Here is a 26,420-nt window from a genome sequence, read left to right on the forward strand (position 1 = left end):
AAGGAAAGCAACGCAACAGTTATCGATTACATTTCTGTAACTGCTCAGTTGCTTTTCTGTGGCTGTAATCGACCACTGTAATCAATTATGCTTTAAGGGAAGTAATTGTAATTGGTTACTTATTTTCTGTAACGTGCACAAGACTGCTTCCCTGGAATTTTTTCAAAGAATGATACGATAAATAAAAACCGCTGCACACAACGGCATGCGGAAGGCCCTGGTACGGCCAAACTCCTTTTAAAGTAGGAAACAATACTTTAATCACGTACCAATGGAGCTGTCTTAAAACTTTTGCAAAAGGCTTAGCGGCGCTGAAGCGAGGAAGGAAGCGAACTCTTTTTAACCGCGGAACTGCTTAAGGTCTGTCCCTGACGATAGGGAGAGAGAAGAAAATTCATGGAAGCATGCACTCACGTGCAAGACTTGAATGGCGAAGCCGTTGTAGGTGAGTGTTTCCGGACACATAGCTAAGTTTACGTATCATTGTTTATTTGCATAGTTGCGGTGTTAGTAATCGTCGTCATATGCATCGAAGTGGCCGTCGCCTTCGCGGCGAGTGGTGGATGCAAAGTCATCCTCACTACTGCAGACATCCACCAGCTCAACTGGCGAAGCTCGCACTAAGTCTCGCAAGGCTTGAACCATAGCGAAGCTGCGGGATTTCTTTCTACGTGACCACTGACGGACACATTACCACACATTTTTACAAGCTTGAAATTGTTTATTTACATGTTCCGTCGTTGATCTGCACTGTGTTAGTAGATGTCATCGTTATATTGCCGCAGTGCTGTGATCGTGCAAGCCCATTAGCGCATGTCTCATGGCGGTTTCCCTGTGGCAATCCGTAATCCCCTTCGGTATGCGCCACGGTGCCTATACGAGCGATACTTGAAGGGAGATATTGACGAGAAGCGAGACGCGCTCTGCCTGTGTTTGCCAGTGCTACTGCATCGCGGCCTAGTGTGCTCTCTCCCGGCGGCCGCTTTTCTGATGGAGGCGAAAAGGCAAAACGCCCGTGTGTGCGAGATTTCCGCGCACGGTAAAGATCCCCAGGTGGTTAAAATAAATTCGGAGCCCTCCACTACGGCGCGCCTCATCGCCTGCGTTGCGTCGACGCGTTAAACCCTACAATCAATCAATCTCTGCCGGCGCAGATACGCCATTAAGCCCTCCTGTTTCATTTTTCTCGTGACAATATACATTGATGTCGTATTGTTCCTCATGCCATCATTGCATGTTACAAGCGCGGTAGCGCTTGACGACAGCGCTAGAGTTTTTTTTTTTTTTTTTTTTGCTAAAGCCACTGCGCGGCCCGGGAATGCTCGGCGGTCGGCGCGAGGCACGCGCTCACGAGTGCTATGCATTTCCTTGGTATTTTTCCCTGCTACACCGAACTTACGGTGTTACAGGAAAAAAGAAAAAGAGAAAAAGAAAAAGGAACAGCTCCGCTGTTAAAAAGATTGCGCAGAAATTCAGATAATTATCTACTAACGCATAGCATTCTTATGCTGCTTTTCGTGGGTGTGTGTTTTTACAGCCAAATTTTTGTTTTTTTTTTCTAAATCCTTCCCCCACCCGAACCTCTCTCGTGATGGAGCTACTACCTTCCGGCGACTACAGACACACTCCTACCCACATAACACCCTGCTACATGCCATGTATCCCACCCTATACCCTGCCACATGCAAATCCTGCCCCCAACCAGGCACCCTGTACCGCATTGTATGGGAGTGCCAGCAATCCCCTTCCCTCACCACTAACCCCAACCCTACCTATGAGCAGTGGGTGGAGCTGCTGACCAGCTCCGACCTTCCACACCAGCGACGATTGCTGGAGAGGGCACGAATGGCCAGCATAGCCCAAGGCATCCCGGACTAAGGAAGCCTCCCACCGGGCGGGTGCCCTAACATCAGCACCTGGTCTCCAATAAAGTTTATTCATCATCATCATTCATCATTTCTAAATCCCATCCGACCAATTATCTCTATTTTCGCTGGTATAACGATTACAACTGGAACATTCGCGAAATCTGCATTATTGTGGAAATGCAGGGAGTTACACGGTTCGCCCTTTTCCGTAATTTTCTTTTTATTTTTAGTTTTTTTCAAAAATTCTTGCTACCAGTTATTTCCATTTACGCTATTAGAGCGATTACAAGTGGAACTTCCGCGATATCTACATTTTTGTGGAAATGCAAGACCTTACACGGTCCTGGCTGTACACGGCAAAAAATGCTACACATCAAAAAACACTTTGTCGTTGAGACACCGGGCTCAGTTTGGGGAGGTGGCCTCAGTCCAGATGTCCGAAGCGACCTGTAGCGCCCGTTGCGTCAGGGTCCATTGGTCCACGAGGCAAGAGCTGCCCAAGGCCTGCTCCCTGTGGGTGGAGGTGGGGTAGGGGATGGGGGGGCGGGGGGCGAGGGGGTGGTAAGGGTCCGAGGGGCACTCGAACAAGGAGGGGTAAAGCGTGTCGAGGCAACGCCGAGGTCGTACGGTGTGGGAAGGAGTGGGTTTCTCGTCGTCTCGGCGGGCTTGTCGCTCGCGCTCGGCCAGTGTCACTAGATAAGGGTACAGAGTGTCGACACTCTTTTCGCCTATTGTTCTATGCCGCCACCACGTCATTACGTGACATTTGTTTACACTGCGGCGGTTCATGGGCGCCGCCATTTTGTTTTTTACGCGTTTTATTCGGTCAGCTCTGGTAGGCTTAGCTTGTCCTCCCTGCTCTGCAGCGGCGCGCGACTGACGTCATTCCGAATGGGAGTCAAAGGTAACGCAAGTAACAGCATTTCAGCTTCAGAAGTGTGTTTAAAAATGCTGCAAATGCTTGGTCCTGCCTAGCCTGCCGCATCCTCTCGGCATCTTGGGCAAGAACTGCTCTATGGTCACATGGCCTTCATTATTTCATATGACTGCTTATATTGCACCTAGAAAAGTGTATTCTTAGCAATGCATTTGTGTTTAAAGGTTGTAGAAACCCACCCTTCCAATGTACATTTGGACACGTGTTCGCGTTTATGGGCGAGTATGGAAGCAGCGCTACCGGCGTATCTTCAGCATCGCGCACACCAGGGAGGCGTTGCGCGATAGCCACTGCGCACAACTCTGCTTGGTGGCCCGGATAATTCTTTATAACGGGCGCGCGCGCCTGCCGGGGGCTCTCTTCCAGAGGCAATTGCTGACGACTGCGCCGGACACCACCCCCGCGGAGCACGAGCCACGGACGAGTCTTTGCCGCGCTTGGGCCTTTGGAAAGGACTCCCGGGTCTCAGGATGCTATCTGTGGCATCGGCCAACCCCCACACGGGCTGAGCTGTGGGAGCCGCTGTTGACGGCGCCGTTCCTCGCAGACGGTTCCTGATGAGAGCACATGCGACTGCAGCTGAGGGCAGCCAGCGCCGTCCGTGGAGGCGACACCGCCGATACTTCGGGGTGGACCACCCGGTTTTCGAAGGTCGTCCCTGCCGCGGTCTTAAACCGTCAGGCATCAATTGTTGTGTGCGGCGAATAAACCGCTGTGCTGTTGAAACACTGCTTCAGCGTATGCTCCTTTCCGGTAGCAGCAAGGTCAAACTGCTTCAAGGTGAAGCCGACTTTTCAGGGATCGGTGAAAGCTTGGTCTTTGTAAGCTGACTTTTCCACAGTGTGTGTGGCATTGTGAAGCATGGCCATCTAGGGAGGGGGTATGATTACAGAAAGCGGCTTTAACTCGTGTGCTGTCAAACGTATCTTGCAACAAAGTAGCTGACTATTAGCCGGTAAAACGAATGTACCATTACCCCGAGTTTCATTTGCATGTCTTAACTATTTAGTTCAATAGAGAGAGAGAGAGAGAGAGAGAGAGAGAGAGAGAGAGAGAGAGAGCTTTAATGAACACTGAAGAGGTTAGCCCCACAAACGGCGGGGCTTGCTACTTCAGATGGGGGTGAACATAGTGAGGTGAAAAAAAAAAGAAAGGGGAAGGAGTACGCAGCATCAATGAATAATATGGAGAAGAAAATAAAATCAGTTCGGAACGTAGAAAAAATTTCCAGCATTAGGAGGAAAAGAATCTGAGGATCTCAAGGTTAAAGAACCTCGATTAATCCCGAGTGAGACAAAAAAGTTAAGAGAGCCTTTGTTCCTCGCGACGCGCAGCGTGATTTTTCCACGGACCGAGAAGTTCAAAGTGAAGTTGTAAACTTTACGGAATCACTGTCTGCTGTCATTAGATGACCATCTAGGGAGGGATTAAGGTTACAAAAAATGGCTGCAAACATTGTTTTACCGGAAGTACCCGTAGACAAATCGTGTGACAAGAAGACGACTAACATTACGCACCCCAGCCTCAGTCATCCTTCTTCGCAGAGTCGAAGGGCACTGAACATTTTCGTGAGCTGCACTTTGGCTGCCGCTACTGCAGTTTGGCGGCGGCGTTGGCGACGGCGACGGCGTTGTAACCGAGCGAGCGACGACAGAAAGAAAACTGCGGAGGAAATTGTGGCGAAAAGGTTCGGGAGAGAGGGCAGTATGCTATGCCCGCACGTGACACTGGCCCGCGCGACGCTTGGCGAAAGGGTGAGAGGGAGGCGTGCGCGTGACTATGATGAGCGTTCACTTCCCGAGACGCAGTTGCATGGTTTTCCTCCTCCTCCTGCTCCCGTGCAACCCCAGTAAAGGTCAAAGTGCAAAATCCAAACTGCTTCGGCCGTGTTGGAATCGCGCAATCGGATAGACGTCGGCATCATAACGGGAGAGACCCAGTCGATTCCGACCACGTCAAGGGTTTTCTTTTTTTTTTCCTCGGAGCGCTTGATGTACCTTCGCTTATCATCATCATCTCATTGTGAAGACCTTTGCGTAAAGTTGACTTTCCTGCTGGGCGTCTGGCGAAACGAACGATGCCGTCAGTGCAGCCTAAGAAGCTTCACTTTAATAATCCGAAGCCCTCCTCTACGCGCGAATTATAGCCCGGGGGTAGCTTCGACGCGTTAATTACACCCTACATTTATATTTTTTTAACCAACTGTGACCCCTAAGATGAGCTACCCTTTCCGTAGTCGATATAAAATTAGCTCAACCAAAGATAACGCCTTCTTGAAAGCAAAAGGGTAAAGAAACGCCAACATAGGCCTAGAGGCCTTATTATAAATAGGGGGTTTGCCTACAAAGCTCTCATCAATACATTGTTACGGTGGAAAGCGGGGACACAAAAGTATGTGAGAAGATAACGTAAAGAAGTGTCCGGCAGCATATGGTGAAAGCTTGGTTCTGCACGCTACGCGCTGTGTGCTGACCGCTCGCTCCCCTCCTCTGCTCCCCTGCGCACCTTCCCGTTTCATCTGTATTAAAGCCCATCTCATCCCCGACAACCGTCGTCGATATCATGCAGCCAGGCTTTATTATAGGTACGTAGTGGCTGCCCATTTCCGCGCCTTGCAGCAACGTTGTGTTTAGTGTTCATGCTTCGAGTTAGCTTTTTTTACACGCAAAGTATATCTTAACGAACCCCCGTAGGACTCTTGGGCTGATGTTTTTTCTTTTTGCGACACTTTTTTAGCGTTTGCTTTTTTTTTTTTTTTGAAGTCGGTTTTAGTGACAATTCCAAAATTATTTCTGCCATAACACGAAGTATGTACATGCACAATATTTCCGAATTACTGGAACTGTTGGCACAGTTCGGGCATGTCAACGTTGTTTAGCGCAAATTAAATCTTGTAGATGCTCGAGGATGAACGCGCAAATACATAAGCAGGTATTACAGCGTTTTATCAGCGACGCTGTTTAGCAAATCGTAGTTTTTCTTGTCCGCTGTTAAAAATACCAAAAAATTGCCGAGCGCGCGCACGTGAGGACGGGCCTCGCGACGACCACCCGGCAGTTAACAAAACCAAAAAAAAATGTCTAGCGCTCGTGCGTGCGTGCTTCGTGACGACCGCCCAGCGTCCCCTGCGCACGTTTGTCAGGCCAAGCACATCCATTTACTGATGTTGGCCAATATTGCGGCGACCGCCCGGCAGTTAAAAAAACAAGAAAATGCCGAGCGCTTGTGTGTGCGTGCCTCGCGGCGACAGCCAAGCGTCCCCGGCAAGCCAAGCCTACCAAGGAAGACCGGCCAAGATTGGCAAAAAACAACAACAACAACAACAAAAAAAAAAAAAAACAAAGAAACTCCAGCGTTCGCCGTAATCGGGGCAACACCTCTTCGGTACGAGAAGTTTGACTCCAGGGTTCTCCATAATCGTGGAAGCACTTACTCGGAACGAGAAAGACACGTCATAGCGTACGCCCCTCCAAGGTGATGTGCAATGAGTAAAAATGAAAAAAAGTTTATACTTATAGCAACAATGATGGCGATAGAGAAGAAGAAGCAAATCGACTGCAATTGTGGATATAAACCTTAGTGATTATCGTGAAGGTTGCGCACAGCTTTGCTACCATCAGGTGTTACGCGGTAGTGTAAGCTTCCTTCTTTTTTTTTTATTTAAAAGTTTACATACGGATAATTTCCACAAACAAATTAAACACGGGTTCAAAAACAGCCTTGGAGAAGAGCAAGCTAAGCAAGCGCAGTGATGAGGGATGAGGGGGGAGGAAGGATCTGAGACAGACGGGATGAGCGTCACTGACCGAAGAATGTAATTGTAGTTTACATAGAGATGCCACCGATGATATCCAAAAGCGAGTTGCCAGGATCACGCTAAAATGCGAACTTGGAACAGGCGGGAATCAAAGAATGCTCTATAGGCGATATCAGACAGAAAAAACAGTATGGGGAAGCTTAGCTAGCTATTGTTCCCGCTATTTCAGGTAAATTCATCCATTAAGTGGTTGTATGTTCACGTCGTCTAAGACGCTCACCGCTGTCAACCAAAAATAACGCTCCACTCTTCGTTACGTACTGATGTTTGCGTCAAATACGCCTAACGGTTCATTTGCGCTGAACCCTTTTTCTTCTTCTAGCGACGCAATCCACTGGGCCCCCATTTGGATTCCAAAATAAGCGCACAAGCCATCCCGCGTCAAGCTGGGCGTTCTGTAGTAACAACACAGCCAGACTGGGAGCAAATGGCGCGCAGTTGGAAGTCCAATAGGACGCTTCCGGGAAAGCAACGCTCCGAAAGTTCCACGAAGCAACGCAATATTCAAATTCTCTTCTCCGCGTGCGCGCATTCTTCGGCGGCGCAATCTTCGGCGGGCTTACGCCTAAGCCCAGGGCTGATATGGCGGGAACACTTGCGCTTCGCTCCGTTTGAGAAACCTACTTTCCGTCGGCCTTCGCTTCCTAGTCGCTTAAACCGCTCGCGTGGTGCCGAATATGTTTACTCTTCCCGAACTGCACGAGAAACTGAGCTCAGTCCCGTAATCTTTCTCCTATACCGCGCTGTTTTGTTTGGCTGTTCCGCTTGACGGTTGTTCAAACACGTCGTTCACAATACGCTTCCCGGTGACTATCGTTCAAACGGTGCGTACAGAGCAATTGCGTGAAACTAGGTCATTATCCTGACGGTACCAAAAACGACCGCGCGTCAGTACAGTATGAACTTATAGGAATGTTAAATAATCCCCGGTGGTTTATATTATTCCGCATTTATTCAACATGTTAGCTTGCTTAGTAGGACGTGGATCATAGCGCCTAGTTGACAGAGTCAAACATTTATGCCTGACAGATTTCAACAGTGGTCGTCACGGGCATGCAGATAAGGTTCTTTAAAGGGGCGCCGCATGTGTCAAACCAAACAAGAAGGATAAAGATTCGTGACAGATACGCAAAATTACGGCCATTACCCCCCCCCCCCTCTTTTGAGCTTAGAGTGTCTAGTTGTAGCTTTATAATTATTTACAGTTACCATTATTATCTTTGATCCGCTCATCTCTCGGTGTGTATGAGTAATCTATTGATCTCCACAAACATTTGTTCGTACTGACATCACGAGATAACATTTATCGTCCGTAACTAACGCGTATTCACAGAGCACCCTACGTTTATGCCATCATCTCAGATAAATATACAACGCCAAACAGTTTACTATAAAAGATCGAAACTTCGGTTTTCCGGGATATCTGTTTGTATATTCGAAATTTTCTATTAGCAGGCTTGTATAAATTACCTTTTCTTATTCTACGTCTGAAATATAAATGATGTATTTTATCACACTGAATACAAAAGCGCCCGCGCGACATTTCACTGCGAATAAATTTTCAGAATCCATGCAGAGCGGGTCTGTTATTTGAGCTTTAATGTTTGCGTCTGCGAGACAGGATGAGACAAAAAATAAAAAAATGCAGTGTGTGTGAATGTTTCTCTCAGTGCGGGCGTTTGACTTGTGGTATTTATTACAAAAAATAATGTCTCTATAGCACATGCTTTCATAGTGAGCAAGAAAACAACCAGATGCGACTGGCTTTTCGAAATATGTCGAACGACGAACCTGTAGTATAACTGCAGTATTCCTCGAAACAAAAAAAAAAAAACATGGGCCTTCTGAACCCTTTCAATTAACCCGATCATATGTCAGTTAGGAGAACAATAGAGGATTTACAATTATAAGATTTCTTTCACCAAAGTCACCTGCATTCGGATTTGCTAAGAAATTTACTACTTACCTAAGAACTCGTAAAAATGTTGTTAAGCTGATTGTAGAATATAAGCCAGCACGGGCATTGCAGAAGTAGCTTAACAAGAATGAACAGTCTAAAAGAAAGCATTTTCTTTTAAACCATTCATTCTGCCAGTGGTAACGGTGCCCACATGTGGTTTCATATTCCTTATTCTACCGTTATTCTACCATCATCCACAAACGAGCATTTCGAAAGGCGTGCACCATAATGTTACGTAGATTAGAGTTTTCCCGTCCGGACCAAATCAACCAACAAATAAAAATGAAGCACCTTACACTCTTTGGGGTGCTTAGCTGCATTCTGCAGGCACTCTCGGTTCAACAGCTGCCGCTTTCGCACGAAAGAATACAATGTTGAAAGCGTTCGGGAACTTTGAGAACATCGCACGCGTCGGCTATCGGTTCGATGGTCGCAGATGGCTCGCTACAAACGTTCTAAAACGTCCTGTTTTGCCGTCACCTCCTCCTCCTCCGCCGCCCTTTTTTCGATACCCAGCTGGACGAATAGACAATTCTACGGTGGTGTTCCCTTTTGTTCAAGCAGCAAGCGCTCCAGAGGGAGCGACCTAAAAATAGGGCAGGGCGATCGAGAAGCAGACGGTAAAGGCACGTGAGGGATATCCGGGAGAAAGATTGAACTTTCCGTCCAGGGTCTGCAGCTGCTGTTCGGCAGTGGCACAGGGCGTGCCACATGTGCACGCCGGGTATCGAGAATCGAACGGAAATTGTTCGAAATATTGCAGCACCGGTTCGTTCCCCGACCACTTAGAGCGGCGGGAGCGACGTGGTCCCGCCATCGCGGGTAGCGCTTAATCTGGAGCAGGTGAATTTGTTCATGGCGTAAGGCCTGGAGTTCAAATGCCGCTCTGGAAGGAATGTGGACGGCTTGGTTGGACAAAACTAAGCAACGAAGAAGTCTTCCTCTGGTCTTGTCGTGAAACGATCTTTTACTGCTTCAACGGATGTCGTTGATCGTTGTCTGGCATAAAGGGCAGAGAAAAGAGAGAGAGAGAGGGAAGTGGGAGGAGGGAGAGGATGAAAAAGGTGAGGTAGGAGGGTGAGGGGATTTAGATTGGATTAGGTGAAATTGTGGCATGGGTTTGCTCGAGAGGCGGAGATTGGAGGGTGGGGGGATTTAGTTCGGATTAGGTGAGATTGTAGGATGGGTTCGCTCGAGCGGGGATGGCAAACGAGATTAGAGGATTGGGGGGATTTAGATTGGGTTAGGTGAAATTGTGGGATGGATTCGCTCGAGAGGGGAGGCTAAACGAAATTAACCACACGATGTAAAGAAGTTGGAGTCACAAATTCTCATCATACATTTTTTAGTTAAGCCTATGGTTTCATATCCCCTACCCCGCATAAGAAAAACTTGCAGACTGAATAAATGACTTTTTTCTTTTTATGGGGTAACTGAAACGTGAAAACACGGCTTTGTACACCGTCGGCAACAACTGTGCTGACAGGCGGAAATGCACAACTACTCCGCTACACCCACTTCGACGCATCGCATATCCACTCAAGAGGAAACAGAGTAATTCTTCCTTCCGGATGCACCGGAACTCTGATCATTTTTTCTGGGGTGCACTTACCATTCTCATTGGGTATACTGCGATACGTCAAATGCTCCAATAATTCTCGCTCCCACAATGGCCGTTTCCCAAACGGGCTATTTCGGGCAAAGGCACAACCGCCTGCATTCTGCCTGACTCATTTGTCCTAAACCGAAGCACCGCTTGTGTTTCTTTTCAGCGAATAACATTCACGCTTGGCTTCTCGCAGGATCCGCGCTGAGTTATGCAAAATCATTTGCGCTTTCAATCAGCGGGCCGAAAATAGAGCCTCAAGGGGAAAAAAATGTCAGTCCTTCTTTGTGCGTGCGCTGTCTAAGCGCGATTCTCCAAGCCCAAGCGGTTGCACGATCGACAAGAAAACCGCAACTCTTGGGCAAGCTCTCGCCACCGGTTCCGCTTGTGCAAGATTAAGTGTTGCCCGCCAGCAAGGCGAGTCGTCTTGCCGCTGTTGTGCGAAGTGTAGGAGTCTCCCGCCTTGTTCTAACGATTTCCGTTCGATCCCGAAACGAAGCCAAAAAAAGGTGGTCGCTGCCAGGGACGCAGTAGTGTCAGAAGCACCGTGGTGCCGCTTGGAGGCTGCCATTTTGCTCGAGCGCATCCCTTGTATCCAGTGCTTGCGCCGTATCACTGCAGCATCACGCTACGTTGCTTTCGCTTCCTTTTCCTGAGTGCTAGATGACAGTGTCTCCCGCCACGCATTAGTGCGCTTTTCGAAACCTTGAAGATGAAATAGGAGTCTGCGGGGATCGATAAATGGAGGCTCCCAAACAACAAAAGCCCCTAATTTTGCTCAGAATAAATCTTCGGTAAGGTGTATAAAAAAAGGATCAGTGTTGGATATATACGATAAAAGCGGCTGCACTTACTACCGTTACGTATTACGGGTTGCTTTCAAATTTTCCACGTATTTCTTTTTTTTTTTTCAAACACAGAAAAAAAAAAAACGATAGGAAGGCTGTCACCGCTAGAACGGAAGAAGAGGGTGTCCCGGCCCGCTGAAAAAACAGTGCGTGCCATATAGTAATTAAAAAACAATTCAGGGAAGCTCACACTCACGCGCGAGACTTGAATGGCGAGGCTGTTGCAGGTGAACATTGCCAGAAACATAGTTAAGTTTAAGTATCATTATTTATTTGCACAGTTGCGGTGCTAGTGGTGGTGGTGCCAGACGATATGGCTCATCCCCCCTCAGGGGGATTGGCCAGGAAAGGGGAATTCACCGAGAGAAACTATATACTCAGTACGTAAATAAATAGATTTAACGAATGAAATTAAAATCGTCGTCATGTGCATAGAAGAGGCCGTCATCTTCTTCGCGGCGAGTGGTGGATGCCAAGTCATCCTCAGCATTGTAGGCTTCCACAGACTCTTCGTAATTGACTGGAGGCAGCGGTGGCGGGATCCGCAAGACGTCTCAGGAATTATTGGCACACTCGTAGCCAAGTCTCCAATTATCCATAATGACTTCTAGAGAATGCGGCGGTCGCGGTGACCTCTCTCAAGAGGGGTGTCTTTTTATCCTCAGCATTCGCGTTGGAGTTCTTTTTTTTTTTTTTTACATGCTCAGTAGCGCTTGACGACAGCGCTGGACTTTTTTTCTTTTTTTTTTTTTTTTACTAAAGCCACTGCGTAAGCCGGGGACTCAGCGTTCGCCGCGAGTCACGCGCTCACGGGCGCTCGGCAGTTTCTTGGTATTTTTCCTGCAATGGTGAACCTACGGCCAGTAACAACAAAACATTCTTCGAATCAAAATGGTGTAATTATCGAAACCTGTTCTGTATACCATATAAATATAATAACCTAACTCATCCTTTGGGGGACAATTGTTCCCATAAATGCGGTTATCGCCGTACCGGCGGGCGGGGGCAAACTTTCAGATCGCAAACTTTTTAAGTGTGAATACACTTTGTAAGCGACCCCAAACCATCCACCGCCGGCGGCGGCGTCGGCGTCCGCAGTGCTCCTCTATATTTAAAAAAGAAACAGCATCCGGCGCCAGGTTTCGATCCGAGGACTTTGCGGCCGCAGCGCGACGCTCTACCGACCAAGCAACGGACGCGACGCTGATATCAGTGTCAGTGACGCGCCTTATATCTTTAACGCATTCAAACTACGTCGTCAGCGGCGTGCGTTGGCGACTCAGCGGCGTTATAGCGGCTTGATAACTGCGTGGTGTACACGTGATACTACAAACCCGATGGAAGAGATGGAAGAGAAGGCGGCGAGGCGGTGGGCTGCGGGGGCCGAGCGCAAGCGCCGCAAGCGGGCCGACAACCGTGCATTCGCACTTTCACATTCTCCCCCTCGGGGAAATGCGGGGGAATTTTTTTCCCATATTCATCGCACCCTTCTGAGCCCTACGATTAAGCTTGGTTGGAAGTATTACACTCTGATTTGCGCAAGAAAAGAATGGCATCTCTTAATGGGAGCGGAAGTGGCATCTTATTGCGGTGCTCACTGAAGGGAAGAAGTGTGAGTGCATTGGTGATCCTTGCGGTACTGTCGTAAGCCACCGGCATTAAAGGTACCATTATCGACAACATACGACTTTGCCTCAATGAAACGCTGCCATGAGGAAAGAGGGATGTTAGATTTAACGCAAAACGTAAAGAATCACAATAGAGAGAGAGAGAGAGAGAGAGGCTACACATATTTATTGTTTTCTACTAAAGAGTCTTTAGGGTGGCCTCGTCATTCCAGGAGTGCATTGGCACGGGCCGCGTCTTCTGCCCTCTCCACCAACTTGCGCTGGACGTCGACGGAAGAGCTGGCCAATGCGCTCTCCCAAAGCTCATAAGTGTGGAAGGGATGGGGCGGGCCAAGTGGGCTTCGTGTACCGCCGACCATATGAAAAAGTGTTCCGAATTCCCAACAGAGGCGGCACAAACGGAAATACACGGTGGGGGCTATGTAGTGGTTTCTGCTAGGGTGGGGGTCATCCCTAGCAGAAACCCTTCAAACTAATACATAGTTTGAAGGGCACGAAGTATTCTATCGTAGCCCTTGGGTAGTTGTTTGTGCGGTGGGCCGTACGTTTGTCTCTGTAGCCGATAGTGCGCGGTAATCTCATTAAACGAGACTAGAGGAAGCGGACGCAGATCTTCGTCTTCAGGTGCTCGGCCGGTCAATTCTTGAGCTGTGAGATGGGCAATCTCGTTCCCTGAGACTCCAATGTGCGCAGGCGCCAAGATTATCTTGACGTGTCTCGCTAGTGGCTTCTGTTGCAGTATTTTAAGCGCAGTCTTGTGTATTCGACCGCAGGAAAAGTTGCGAAGAGCCTACTTACAGTTGGTAATTACGGTCTCAACTTAGTTTGGGTAAGCGCCAAGGCAATGGCCGCTTCCTCGGCGCGTAGGGCGTTGGCTCGGTCCAGCGATAGGCTGGTGCAGTGCTCTTGGCTTATGATAGCTGTCGCTACTGAGGCTCGCCTTCCGGGATAGAGGGCCGCGTCCGTGTATCCCACGGTAGGATGGCTTCCATACTGCTTTAAGGTAGCTTGGGCTCTTGCCTCTCTCCGGTCGGCGTGATGCACTGGGTGCATGTTTCGCGGGAGTACAGGTACTTTAATGTGGCTCCTGATATCATGCGGGATGTCTGTGACTTGGGGTGTTGGGTGTTGAAGCGGAATCGATAGTCCAAGTCTCGAAATGATAGATCTGCCGGTTTCTGCAGTGCCTAATCTTGCCCTCTGGCTGGACAAATGTGCCTCGATGAGTTCATCAGCTGTGTTTCTGAGTCCGAGACGAAGCAATTTGTCGGTCGAAGTGCTGACTAGTAGTCTCAGAGCCTGCTTGCAGGCTTTTCTTATAATGGTCTCCAGTTTGCTCAGTTCCGTTGTTGAGAGCAGAGCATAGGGTGTTGCGTAAGTGATCCGCGAGATGACGAACGCCTGTACGAGTTGGAGTGTATCAGATTCGCCCATGCCCCTTGCCTTAGTTGTTATGCGCTTGACCATGTGTGTGGCTTGCTCCGTCATGGTCTTGATCTTGTTGATTGTTGTGGTATTTTTCTTGTCAGCCTGAAAGGTGACGCCCAATATCTTGATGCTTTGAGCAGGAATGATAATGTGCCCATCTATGTGTATGGCGATGGTAGGTGTCCCTGAAGGTTGCTGTTTGGTTGGGGACACGACTAATAGTTCACATTTTTGAGGGGCACAGCTCAGTCCTAATGACCTTGCGCAGCCATTTGTTACGTCCGCTGCTTCCTGCAGGCGCTCCTTCATTGCTCCCATTGAACCCGTTGTGGACCAGATGGCAATTTCGTCCACGTAGAGGCCATGATTTATACTGTTAATAGAATTAAGTAGTGCAGGGTGTCCTATAAGAACTGTGTTAAAGAGGCGGGGAGATAGCACAGCCCCCTGAGGAGTTCCACGTCCTCCTATTGGAAAGGGGTCCGTGGTGTGGTCCTCTAGATTGAGTATGGCTTTCCGATCTGCGAGGACATACCTGACGTACTGGCAGTTACCATAATGAAATGCAGCGCGAAAAAGGACGGGACAAAAGAAGAATTAACGACGACACGGCGCTGACTCGCAACTGAATTTATTAGAAAAAACACACACATATATATACTCAATCCTCGTGGCTTCCTACCATGTTTCTCGCGATTGCAACAAAACTACAACGTTGTCAAACTATGCCTGCCAAATACCACACACTACGCACTGCACCAGACAGTAAAACAATAAATCACTCCATCACGCGATAACACCACTGATACAAATCACGTGCCGAGGACTACCCTATTGTGCACTGCGACCATTCAAGAACACATATTCACTCTCGGCTAACGACATTGACGGAATGCTGACGCACTTTTCTCCCTTCTTTCTAATGTGATACGCTTCTATAATTTCCCGCACACGTTGGTCCTTATGTTTAGCAATTACAATAGTGTCTTCAAACACAGGAACACACCCACACTTGGCACAATGCTGAGCAGCTTGAGAATGCTTGTCACCTTGCAACTTGCGTTTGTGCTCCAAGAGCCTCAGGTTAAGGCAGCGCCCCGTTTGCCCGATATACACTTTCTGGTAGCACGAAAACGGGATCATGTACACTACTGCCACGCTACAAGGAACGCATGGCGACACGTGTTTGACTTCGCAACGTGTATGCTTGGCGGCTCCTGATATCTTCTTATCAACTGTGTTGCACAATCTACTTAATTTGTTTGGGGCAGAGAACAACACGTTTACTCCGTACCTTCCAGCTACATTTTTTAATCCATGTGATAATCTGTGTACGTAGGCATGACATTTCATTATGACGTACGTACGTGTACGTACGGCATGACATTTTCGCGCTGCATTTCATTATGGTAACTATGAACCAACTAGCCCAACTTGCCATCCTTCTACGTACTGGCAGGTCTTGACTCCGCAGTCCAGGGTGTTCAGCTGAGCCAGGATGGGCGTGTGTTTCACATTGTCGAAAGCACCTTTTAAATCCAGCGCCAATATAGCCGTCGGAGAGTTACGGGTTGCGGAACGTTGATACGAGTGCGAGGCCTGTAGAACCTAAAGGAGGAGTTTTTCAAAGAGGAAGAACTATCGCTGACATGTAATCTTAGCAGACAACTGCGTCATTCCCACTCGAGATTGCATGCTTACTCGAAATGCTCAACAAGGAAGCGCGCGACTTCAAAGAGACACTACGTATTGCAGTTCTCGTAACGCGAGTGCTATACACGGACCTCTAGGCTTTGGCACAAGTAGTCCTCCACGTACCTGACACCCAGGCCAGCGTAGAACAAGCGTTCTCGGCTATAAAGTTTGTCTTATCAGACCGGATGTATCTGTAACAACATGCAGATATAATGGCGTACTACTCTGAGCTTATATTGCACCCAGGCTTCTTAGTGTGTAATCCGCATGTCTACACCTATAAAGGGACTGACTGACCGATTCATCGATGCCCAGGCAAGACTCCAGAGACGATCTTTCGGAAGTACATTACTATAATTGTGAAGAAGCTGACTATAAGGCAGCATTGTGGAAATTACTCTTAAAGCTCTTAAAGAGGCTAAATTGTGTTTCCGTAAATTCCTGATTATTTTGCAGGCCGGTTAAGTTTTCGAATGGTTTTTGTGATTATAAACCGCTTGCAGCGCCGTGGCCTGGGAGCGGCCATCTTGAGCGACGTGTCGTCATTCACCATTGGATGACTTTTAGAAAAATGTACTCGTCGCGGCCTTCGCTGGTGCCCGCGCACATCGGCGAGGGCCAGCGCGGCTATATTGGCGAAATGTTCAAGTTTCCTTCCAGTTTTAGTGCGAATGAGGACTTACGAATTACTAGATATTGTGTAGGAATACCTTCGTAGATTACGTCAGAGATAAAGCTATCCGACGGATATTTTTCTCAGTATTTTTTGTAATTTGCCTGTCGAGATTAATATTGATCAGTTCTTGGGAAGTCCAAAACTGCCTTCACAATAGAAAGTCTATGAGCAAATAAAATACCGAGCGGCTCTGGAGGAGGTCTGAGGGGTCCAGAATGACAAAGAAAAGACGCTTTCAATTTCTACGCGCTCACTTAGAGAACCAAAGCCCATAGGAGCTCTAGAGTATTATGCAATATGACGCAAGAGCTTTCCCTTCCAGTGTGCGCTGAAAAGCTTGGCTGTGGTGGTGATTTTACGAATAAGAAGGGCAGTTAAATAGTTAAACCCTGCATGGATGTGCAAGCTGAACGTTTCTCCTTGACCGCTTTCTCGGGTTTCCACGTGGGGTTAAAAAGGTACAATACTCAACGCTCCTTGTCAGCTGAATTATAGATATCGCGGGTGGCCATGTATACATATTCCGCGTTATCAGCCGTTGCCTGGTCGCCGCGTGTAAACTTGCACCTGTATGAACATACATTTTGAAACTGTCATGTGTGAGCATGCAATGGGCGAAAAAATCGCATTCGTGGTGCAATAAACTTATCCGTCCCGTGAAACGTGCCGTCGTGCAGGAATCGTGGAATAATGCTTAGCGTGCATGGTGAAGTCTCTGAACGCTCTAATCGAGTGACCATTCTTTGGTAACACGTAGTAAACAGACCGTAGTAATTAATTATCGGCACAAGCCAGCACAAAGCAGAGTACAAAATTAGACCCTTCTTTGCGCTCCTTTAAAAAAAAAATTTTCTGGAGTAGGGCTGAGTTTCGTCGTCGCCAGCAATTTGACGTTCATTTGACCACAGGTCCGCGTATTCCTGGAAACACATCACGTGACTCGCCACGCCCAGATCCGCCGCCGGCTTGGCGAATGCGCTCTCCGCAGCTGGGTCGCCCCCTGACCACGTGACTCGCCGCGCGCCTGGCTAAGATGAGCACCGTGCTCGCTTAGTCAGTGCCAGCCTGACCATGGATGAGAGCGAACCCGGGCCCTCTCCTCGGAGCCTTCCGCGGTAGCGGGAGGCTTTGAGCCGTCGTCTTCGGCGTCTGACCACCCCTCGGATATCGCCCGGCGAACTGCTTCGCTGAAGAGGGTCCGGAATGCCAAACGCGTGGAAGAGCGCATTTGATATTCCGGACCGTCTCCAGTGAAGCAACTCCAGTGGAGCAGCAGAGACTGAGGAAGAGCGAGCCGTTCGGCTCGCAAAACGCCGGAATCGTTGCCTATCCAGGTATACTTGAGCAAAGCCGCCGAAATATTTTTTTCTCGTTAGAGCACACTATCTTTGAAGTTCAATGTTTCCGGTTTGAAATATTCTATAATGCGTTTTACAATAAATAAGCACCTGCAGTAAGAAACGAAATATTACCGCAGGAATGTCTCTAATCAGGAGTCAGGAGAATGCCGTCCTTAAAATATGGGTTTCGTTTGCGTTCCGATTGCGAGGAAATTTTAGAACGAATGAAAGTCAGGGAGAATGGAATACTATAGCCTCCCACGCACCAATTCGGATCTACAGAGTGACTGACATGCAGATATTCTTTTTAATAGACGCAATAGAAATTTGCAGCACGGAGAGTGCCCTGCTCTGGTCAAGGCCTCTTCCGATAAAGAAAAGATGAACCCAATGCACTCCGTCAAGAATTCTTTTCGTCGCTTTTTTCCTCACTGCCCCTTAATTTTGGTCTACTCATGGTAAATCCTAGCTGTAGCCGTGCTTTCAAACTTCTTGCGGGCGAAAAAAAAAAAGAAAGGTGGTGCTCAGACAGAAACGCAATTTAAAAAAAGTCAAACCATAAATTAGGCCCCACAAAGACAAATCAGAGCCCCAAGGTCCCCCATACCAACAGTTTAAGAGAGGTATATGGTTAGATTTACTGGAAGAAATAAGTATCTACGCTTAAATAGATTGCACTACCAGCCGTTGTCAAGGCCTGCCTGATTTACGATCAAGTTCCCTATTTCATTCTTGCATGCAATCCTTTTTTTTTTTATGTACCGTAAACATTTAACAACGTTTTACACTTTTCTTCGCCGACTTCGCGGCACATTTTTTCTTCGCCGTTTGTGCTTGCCAGAAAAAAATCTATCCGCCGCATACCTCAGAATTCCGAGAAGCGGTTCGAAGAGAGTGAAATTGGAGATTCATTCCCGCGACACCCTTGCAAGGCAGTCTGCGGTCAGCCAATCACGTGAGAAGAGGAGCCACCGGATTGCGCGGCCCAAATTGGATCCGCATCGGCGTTTCTTCGTGCTGCCGGATGACAGCCGCATACGAGGCCCTTATTAATTTCTCCCTGCCTCGCCGGATTCCATGACTCTAGAGAGTTGTATTACGTTTTGTCCTCCTGGGAGCAAGCCTGTAATTTGTCTAAGCAGAAAGCGTGGGCTTAAGTTGTCTTGCAATGGCCGAAATAGACGAGCGGTTTCCTGCTCGACGCGTGCTGGATTCTATATATATTTTTGAGGCGTGACTTCAGGTTTGTATAATTCATTGAATATGTGGGGTCAATAAAGTGTTGTGAAGTACCCCGGATTGCCCCAAAAAAGATGAAGTTCCACGAGCCTGGGAGCGTGGCCCCGGCATTGCGTGCCAGGCAAGGGGAACAGCGGTGCGAGGAGCGGTGGGAGGAAGGCTCCGAAAAAGGGCAATGCAGCGCGTGCCAGGAAAGGGAAACAGCTGCTCCAAAGGAGCGAGACAGAGCATAAGTGTAAAGGGACCCTGCAACACTTTCGATAAGCGCGTTCATTCTGTCCTTCGCGTCCGGAACCACTGCGAAAGCTATAGTTATAGCCAGCACGGAGCGGCACTGCCTGATTTGCTCGTCGCACCTGATACGCCTTCCACTTCTGCTTTGTTTTGTGGCTTTTTTTTATTTTAAGTTGCTACCGAAAAGCGTCCATTGCTGCAACTGAAGGAAAACTGGCCAACAGCCCCTACATGGCCTTGGTGACGTAATTCAAGCCGTCGAAGAACGTCAAGACGGGGGAGGGAGAGAGAGAGATAGAGAGAGAGAGAGAGAGAGAGAGAGAAGTGTGGGATGGAGGGAGGGAGAGAGGGAGGGAGAGAGAGGGAGAAAAGGAGAAGGGACGAAGTGGGAGGGACGTTGTATTGTCCGTTATGTGGTGTATACCATGCAGCTTGAAGAATTACAGGCCGATCAACTTACTGCCAGCCGTCTACAAGCTGCTTACGAAAGTAATCGCTAACAGAATTTCTGCCACCTTAGATTTCAGACAACCTAAAGAAGAAGCAGGGTTTCGTAAAGGCTATTCAACAATGGGCCATATTCACACGATCAATCAGGTGATACAGAAGTGCGCGGAGTATACTGAACCCTTATATATAGCCTTCATAAATTATGAGAAAGCATTTGACTCGGTCGAAACCTCAGCAGTCATTCAGGCATTACGGAAACAGGGTGTAGACGAGCATTATGGAAGAATACTAGAGGATATTTACAATGGGTGTACAGCTACCATCATCCTCCGTAGGGAGAGCAGTAAAATACCTATAAGGAAGGGTGTCAGACAAGGAGACACAATCTCTCCAATGTTATTCACAGCATGTTTACAAGAAGTATTCAGAACGTTGGATTGGGAACAGGTGGGAGTAAGGGTTAATGGAGAATACCTCAGTAACCTCAGATTTGCTGATGGCGTTGCCTTGTTAAGTAACTCGGGGGACGAATTACAAAGCATGCTTTCCGCACTGGGCGAACAGAGTAGAACCGTGGGCCTGAAAATTAATATGAAGAAACCTAAAGTAATGATGAATAACCTCGGGACAGCACAGCGATTTGAGATATGTGGCGAGGCAGTGGAAAGGGTAAGCGAATATATCTACTTACGCCAAGTTGTGATCCCAGATCCCAACCATGAGGCAGAAATAATTAGAAGGATCAGAATGGGGTGGGGTGCATATGGCAGACATTCGCAGATAATGAATAGCAGCCTACCATTGTCGCTGAAGAAGAAAGTGTATGACAGCTGCATCTTACTGGTACTCACCTACGGGGCAGAAACTTGGAGGCTCACTAAGAGGGTTCAACTTAAATTGAGGACGACTCAGCGAGCAATGAAACGGAAGATGATAGGTGCAGCTTTAAGGAACAAGAAGACAGCGGAGTGGGTCAGGGAACAAACGCGTGTTAAGGACATATTAGTAGAAATTAAGAAGAAATTGACGTGGGCAGGGCATGTAATGCGATGGCAAGATAACCGTTGGTCATTAAGGGTAACAGAGTGGATCCCTAGAGAAGGCAAGCGTTGTCGGGGGCGGGAGAAAGTTAGATGGGCAGATGAGATCAAGAAGTTTGCGGGGATAAATTGGTCGCAGTTAGCACAGGACTGGGATAATTGGAGATTAATGGGAGAGACCTTTGCCCTGCAGTCGGCGTAGATAGGGTAGTGATGATCATGATGGTGATGCCATGCAGCTCGGCCATATCTGGAGATATAGTATATGCTGAGCAATGGAGCCGTCAAAGTGAGGTCGCTCTGGACAATGTCACGCGAAGACAACTCTGTGTTGGTCCAGACTGGCACCCTTAAAGTTATCGTAAAAGATGCCACGGTGTAGGAAGGAGACAGAGGAGTTGCCTTCTCGAGGGTCTTAAGTGCTCCGTAACAAACGCATGAAAACATGTTCCAGAAAATATGATCCTGCCTAAGCCTCGCCACAAAAGTACTTTGCAACGTGATCTGCGGGGACCTTTTACAGCACCGAGACAAAAATTGCTCAGCAGTTTAGGTAGTACATTACCACCATCGTCGTCTCCGTCGTTGTAGTCATCATCGGTGAACTACCACGCGAGCATTCACGTGCAGCATACGAGAACGAAGAAAAAGCGGATGGATAAGGGCAGCCCAACGCGCTCTTCGGAGAACCGCAAGCAACCCGAAAAGGAAGCACGTCGTCGGCAAGCAATCCCCATGCAGTCGATCCCGACGATCGCGACTGCCGAGCCGCAGCGTGGCGGCCCTCCGCTCGCCAACACCTCCTGTCCTGTCAGTATGCAGCAATCCGGGCGCCAGGTCCAAAGGGACCATAAAGAACACCAGGAAGACAATGAGAGGGGTCGGAGTCGTAGTCGCACAGAGGAGCCGGACGAGGAACGCAGGCGTCGCAGGGAAGAGGAGCAGGAGGAGGACGAACGCAGGCGTCGCATAGAGCAGCAGGAGCCGCGGCGGGCGGAGATGGAAGAACACATCAGGCGAGAGTTGCATTCAGGGGAACATGTAAGACGGCTGCACGAAAAACATCGTCTCCGAAGCCTGGCAATGCAGCGTGCCCGTGCGGGCGAGGCGGTAGACGACGAAGAACTGATTCTCCTCGACGTGAATCCATGGGTGAGTCGTAGGAATTTGCTGTTTCTGCGTTAACTTGATTATTGGCAGTAACTTGGCAGAAGGGCAGGGAGCCCAACTTCGAAGCCTGTTAAAACACGAGGGCAGCAATACTGTCCCCCAGCTGGGTTTCATGACGCGGTAGGCCTGGTGACTAATACATGCATCGAGGTAGGAGAGAACCCTCCCCTCTGTCCATCGCCTCGCAGCGTAATTGGGCATGCGCTCCTTTTGCGAGGTGGATGCTGGGAGAGTTGGCCAACCGGTAAAAGGGGGTAACGTCGCGACAGCGTTTTCAGCATCCCATTCATTCACTTTGTCTATCGTCAATTCTGTTTACCATAGTACATGTCTTCCTTTCCCCAGCGGTACCACGTTGCTAGAACGTGCTGAGAATATTTGAACAAGTGGGTGGGAACGAAGACTGCTCACTGCAGTTCGTCCCCTTCCCAATTTGAGCTTTAACAAGGCGAAATCATTCTCGCACACTGACGCCCTTTTTTTTTTTGTTGGTTGTGAGGAACCTAAATCTATTTGAATGTTTATAAAGATGTGTTAAAAGAGAGTTTAACCAGAGCTTGAAGACGACGTTCACTTCTCGCGGGCCTTCGTTTCCTGCTGTGCATCCGGGATATAATTATCGCTAAAGCGCCTCGGAAGTCAACATATGCTTTTGCTTTGTTCAAAAGGGCAGTTCATGACTAAATGCAACTTTGTTAAGCGTGAAACTGCGTTCTCAGTAAAAAAAAAAAAATGTTTACAAGAATACACCTCAAAGTTTACGCTTCCTAGTTTACGCTTCCAATTTCAAAAAAAGCCGGAGAAGATACAAAAATGGCAATCAAAAGAGCCGAAACGTTTTCGTTAAATTCCCCTCCTAAACATGCATCGCCCGTTGAAAACTGCTGTGAACCGTGCGACTTAGACACACACACCTTTCGCAATACTTCCGCACCAATAGGCAGATGCACGAACAAGGCGAACCTTCCCGCCATATTAAGGGGGAAAAAAATTTCAGGGCGCTCTCTCGAAGATCCGTTCCAAGTGCGCATGCAAAGAAATTTACCTTTACACGCTCGCATTGCGCGGTTTTCGCGATCAGCAACGACGACGGAGCCGATCGAGCAGGACGTACGTGTATTTACAAAAAAGAAAAGAAGAAAAAAAGATAGCTGCAACTTAGCTCAGCTAACCTTGGATATGCAAAGAAAAAGCTTGGCTTAGTCTGAGTCTTGATTTCGCTTGGTTAACTTTGATGTAGCTGTTTTACCGACCGTGGCTCAACGCCGTTCGGTCCCGTGCAACGCTCACAGGAGGAGGCACGCCTCGCTGTCATTCACGGCGAACGCCGTGTTCCTCTTCGCCGGGCGCAAGATGAGTCACGGAGCCCGAGACCGACCCAGCGGCGCATGCGTGGGAGGCGGCGGGGTTGGTCGGCTGCCGCTCAGCTGATCAGTTGAGCACAACGACTGAAAATGGGGCCTTGTGCGCAACGTCGAAACCGGGCCCGGCAAATCACGCGATGCGCTTCGAGGGGTGTGTTGCAGGGTGTGTGTCTGAGGTCAAGAGGTGAATTAGCGAATCCGCGGAGAAACCGCTGGACGAAAGTAGGAAAGCTTTGCTTTAAAAACTCGCGTCTCGGTGCCAGGCCGCCCTTGCCAGTGGCTCGTCGATGGTGTAGGGGCAAGGTCGACAGCTCTACCCAGCATGCGGGGAGCGTGACATCCCGCGCCCTCTTTGTTCTTTGTAAAACCATTCGCTCCCATACGCTAGGCACTGGCCTCACCAAGACTTCATCCATTTTGGACGCGGACTTTAACAATTTCAGCATCCTGCGCTTACGCATAAAGCACTGGCCACTTCTTTATGCGTTTTATGGATACATCGACGGACGACAAAAAGCGCACTAGCTGTCAGGTATCGAACAGCGGACTGGGAAAAACTGTGGTTGATTTCTCCGTCATAGGAATCGGTAGAAGACGAAAATGAAATCTGCAGCGAAATAAGCATGATTTGCGGGTCAGTGGCTGTCTTGTGGGTGTGCTTGGCAAGCGACGTCCTGCTGGCGGGCCGCTTCGGCAAAGGTGTACTGGCGTCATTTCCGTGACGGATATGACGTCAGTGAATTGTTGGTGTATCCCGGCATAAAACACTTTCGTGTTAAGATATACAACCCGATAACGAACAACCGTAAGTATAACGTACTGTTTAGTACTAAAGGTTTGTTTCCCCGCAAGAAGACTCTGTGTGCAGGGGTGAAACCCTTTCCAGGCCGCTTGCTACGTTATACAAGCGGCATTTCCGGGACGGATATGAATGTTGGTGTATCCAGGCATAAAACCCTTTCGTGTTAAAAGGCACGCTTCAGCACCGACCGGAGCGCGGCTTCGGAGGGTGCACGTAGTGACGAGGGTACGTTCCAACACCACGCGGCCGCAGGTGCGCTTCCCCCTACTGCTGCTCAACCTGGCTATGTGGTTAGCGGGCCTCGGGATGCTCGTGGCTGCGCTCATGGTCTACTTGCAAAAGGTTGAGGAAGAGAAGGAGGGGGAGGAGGTGGAGTTTGCGCTGGGGAACATCGACGTGCACACGCTCATCTTCACGCGGCTGGACGTGGTGCTGGCGCTGGCGGGAGGCGCCCTCTTCGTGGTGTCCTTCTGCGGATGCGTCGGGACCCTGCGCGAGAACCTCTTCCTCCTGCAGCTCTACTCGTGCACCCTGACTCTCATCATCACCGCCAACGTCCTCTTCTGCGCCGCCGTCATCATTTTGCCGGGTGAGCGCTCCAGCGAGCGGTGACTCCGAGCGTTCTGAGCGTTCCGAACGCCGCTCGCCTTAGCGGAATGTGACTTTGCAATTCTAGTGGGGCCTCAAGTTCACTTTTATCGCATCACTTGAATGCTAACAGGCAGCTAACACACTGATATCTAGAGGCTGGAGTTTGTAGCGTAAAAAAAGTGCTCTAGGTGCTAAAAATAGGCAAGCAAACAATGCTTGAGGCCTCCAATGGCGTAAATATAGGCACCCTAAATTTTTACATAAATGTAAATAATTTCGAACGAAAACCTGCGTGACCTGTAATTACGACATGAAAATAAAAACATGTTTATGATGGTAACAACTCGTAACAAAAAAATTCGGTATAGACGGGTTAGGCTATATAGAATTATTAAAAAATATCGAACTAATTCGCTGTGCATATTACAGTTTGCTATAGCCGGGTGTGACTGCAGTATCGGGACAGCAAATTAGTTTGTTATATCCGATATTCGTTGTAACAGTAGAGGTAAAAATTGGCTATAACAAATCGAAAATCTGGCTCCCGCAAAAATAGTCGATACAAAAATGTATTTTTTAGGCCTCGATCGCACTATGAACACGGTAACTCTTACTTTCGTCTTTTGTTGCATTTCAACGTCAATGAACCGGAACATGAGTACGTGAATATACAACAGAACAAAGTTCACTTGACAAAACAGGCCTGCGTCTTTATTTATTTGATGAAGGATGTGATCTTCATCTGGTAGCTATTCACAGCAGTGAGCAGGATGGAGTTTTCCAGTGTCCACGAACAAAAGCGCCTTTATACTTCTGCAGTTTCCGAAGCCGAAGGATTTTTCCAAGTAGCTTCTCAGCCTCCTGGCCAAATATTTCTTCCTTATATCCAATGTCGCGAGCGGCTCACGGTTTCAATGTTTCGTTATAAAAGAATAAGTGCCATTGATATAAAACGTGACCAACCAAAGATCGTGTTTAGTTCGGTATACAGTAAAGCCGGCTTATATCGAACAGCGCGAGGATTGTAAAATAGTTCGATATAGCAAAAATTCGATATAGAAAGTGAAGCAAAAAAAAAATTCAATGAGAGCAATCCTGCCGACGGAGTCACGAGGTAACGCTGAGCTCTTACCACTCTGCAGTTCACTATTGATACGACACTTTGTCGGAAAGAAAACAATCATTTATCGCGGCGGAAGAACTGCGTGAGTGTAGCCTGCTTCTTGGAGCACAACGCGTTGCTGGTGACTGCTTGCTTCACGGTATATAAACAGTCGACAAGCACAAGACCGCTGCCCTCAATGGCACTGCAGTATCGCCGTAGCAGGGCCATGGCAGCGACGGCTTCGCTCGTGCTTGGAAACGGTACGGAGTCCTCGGCGTCTTCGACAGAACGGAGACAAGCATGGATACAAGCGAATAACGGCGAATCCAGCGAACCGAGCAAGTGCGGGCAGCGAGTGGAGCGGACTTGAAATTCGGTGACACCGCAGCCCGCAGCGCCCAATGTGGCGCTTTTGGCTCCAACGGCATGCATGCGTGGAGCTGGTCCACGGCGCTGAAAAAGTCACGAAAAAAAAAAGTAACTCATGGAGCAACAGAAGTGTGTCACTGGTCGCAGCCATAGAGTTTCTTACAGTATACTTACTAAAAAACTCTATGACCACGGCCGGGTTGGACGCGCCCGAGCTCGCGCGGTAGCCGCAAGCGACACCCGCGCCACCGCT

General features: G+C 48.6%; 1 protein-coding gene across 7 annotated transcripts in view; it reads left to right on the forward strand.

Moving 5' to 3' along the window:
- LOC144152773 (tetraspanin-33-like) overlaps positions 1-26,420 on the forward strand; it is a 149,145-nt gene that overhangs the window by 80,101 nt on the left and 42,624 nt on the right. For 2 of the 7 annotated variants that reach the window (XR_013319223.1, XR_013319224.1), the window contains exon 3: positions 3,172-3,502. The exons of 4 other annotated variants lie outside the window; for them this stretch is intronic. Coding sequence is in view for 1 of the 3 variants with exons in the window: in XM_077684211.1 (XP_077540337.1) it covers positions 24,388-24,691 (304 nt within the window). In the remaining 2 variants the exon portion in view is untranslated. Of the gene's footprint in view, positions 1-3,171; positions 3,503-24,354; positions 24,692-26,420 lie in introns of those variants that run through there. One more of the 7 variants, XM_077684211.1, reaches the window with a different exon arrangement.

This window comes from Haemaphysalis longicornis, unplaced genomic scaffold, assembly GCF_048455015.1.
Source record: "Haemaphysalis longicornis isolate Haplotype H1 unplaced genomic scaffold, Haemaphysalis longicornis Haplotype H1 scaffold_9, whole genome shotgun sequence".
Classification (NCBI taxonomy): domain Eukaryota; kingdom Metazoa; phylum Arthropoda; class Arachnida; order Ixodida; family Ixodidae; genus Haemaphysalis; species Haemaphysalis longicornis.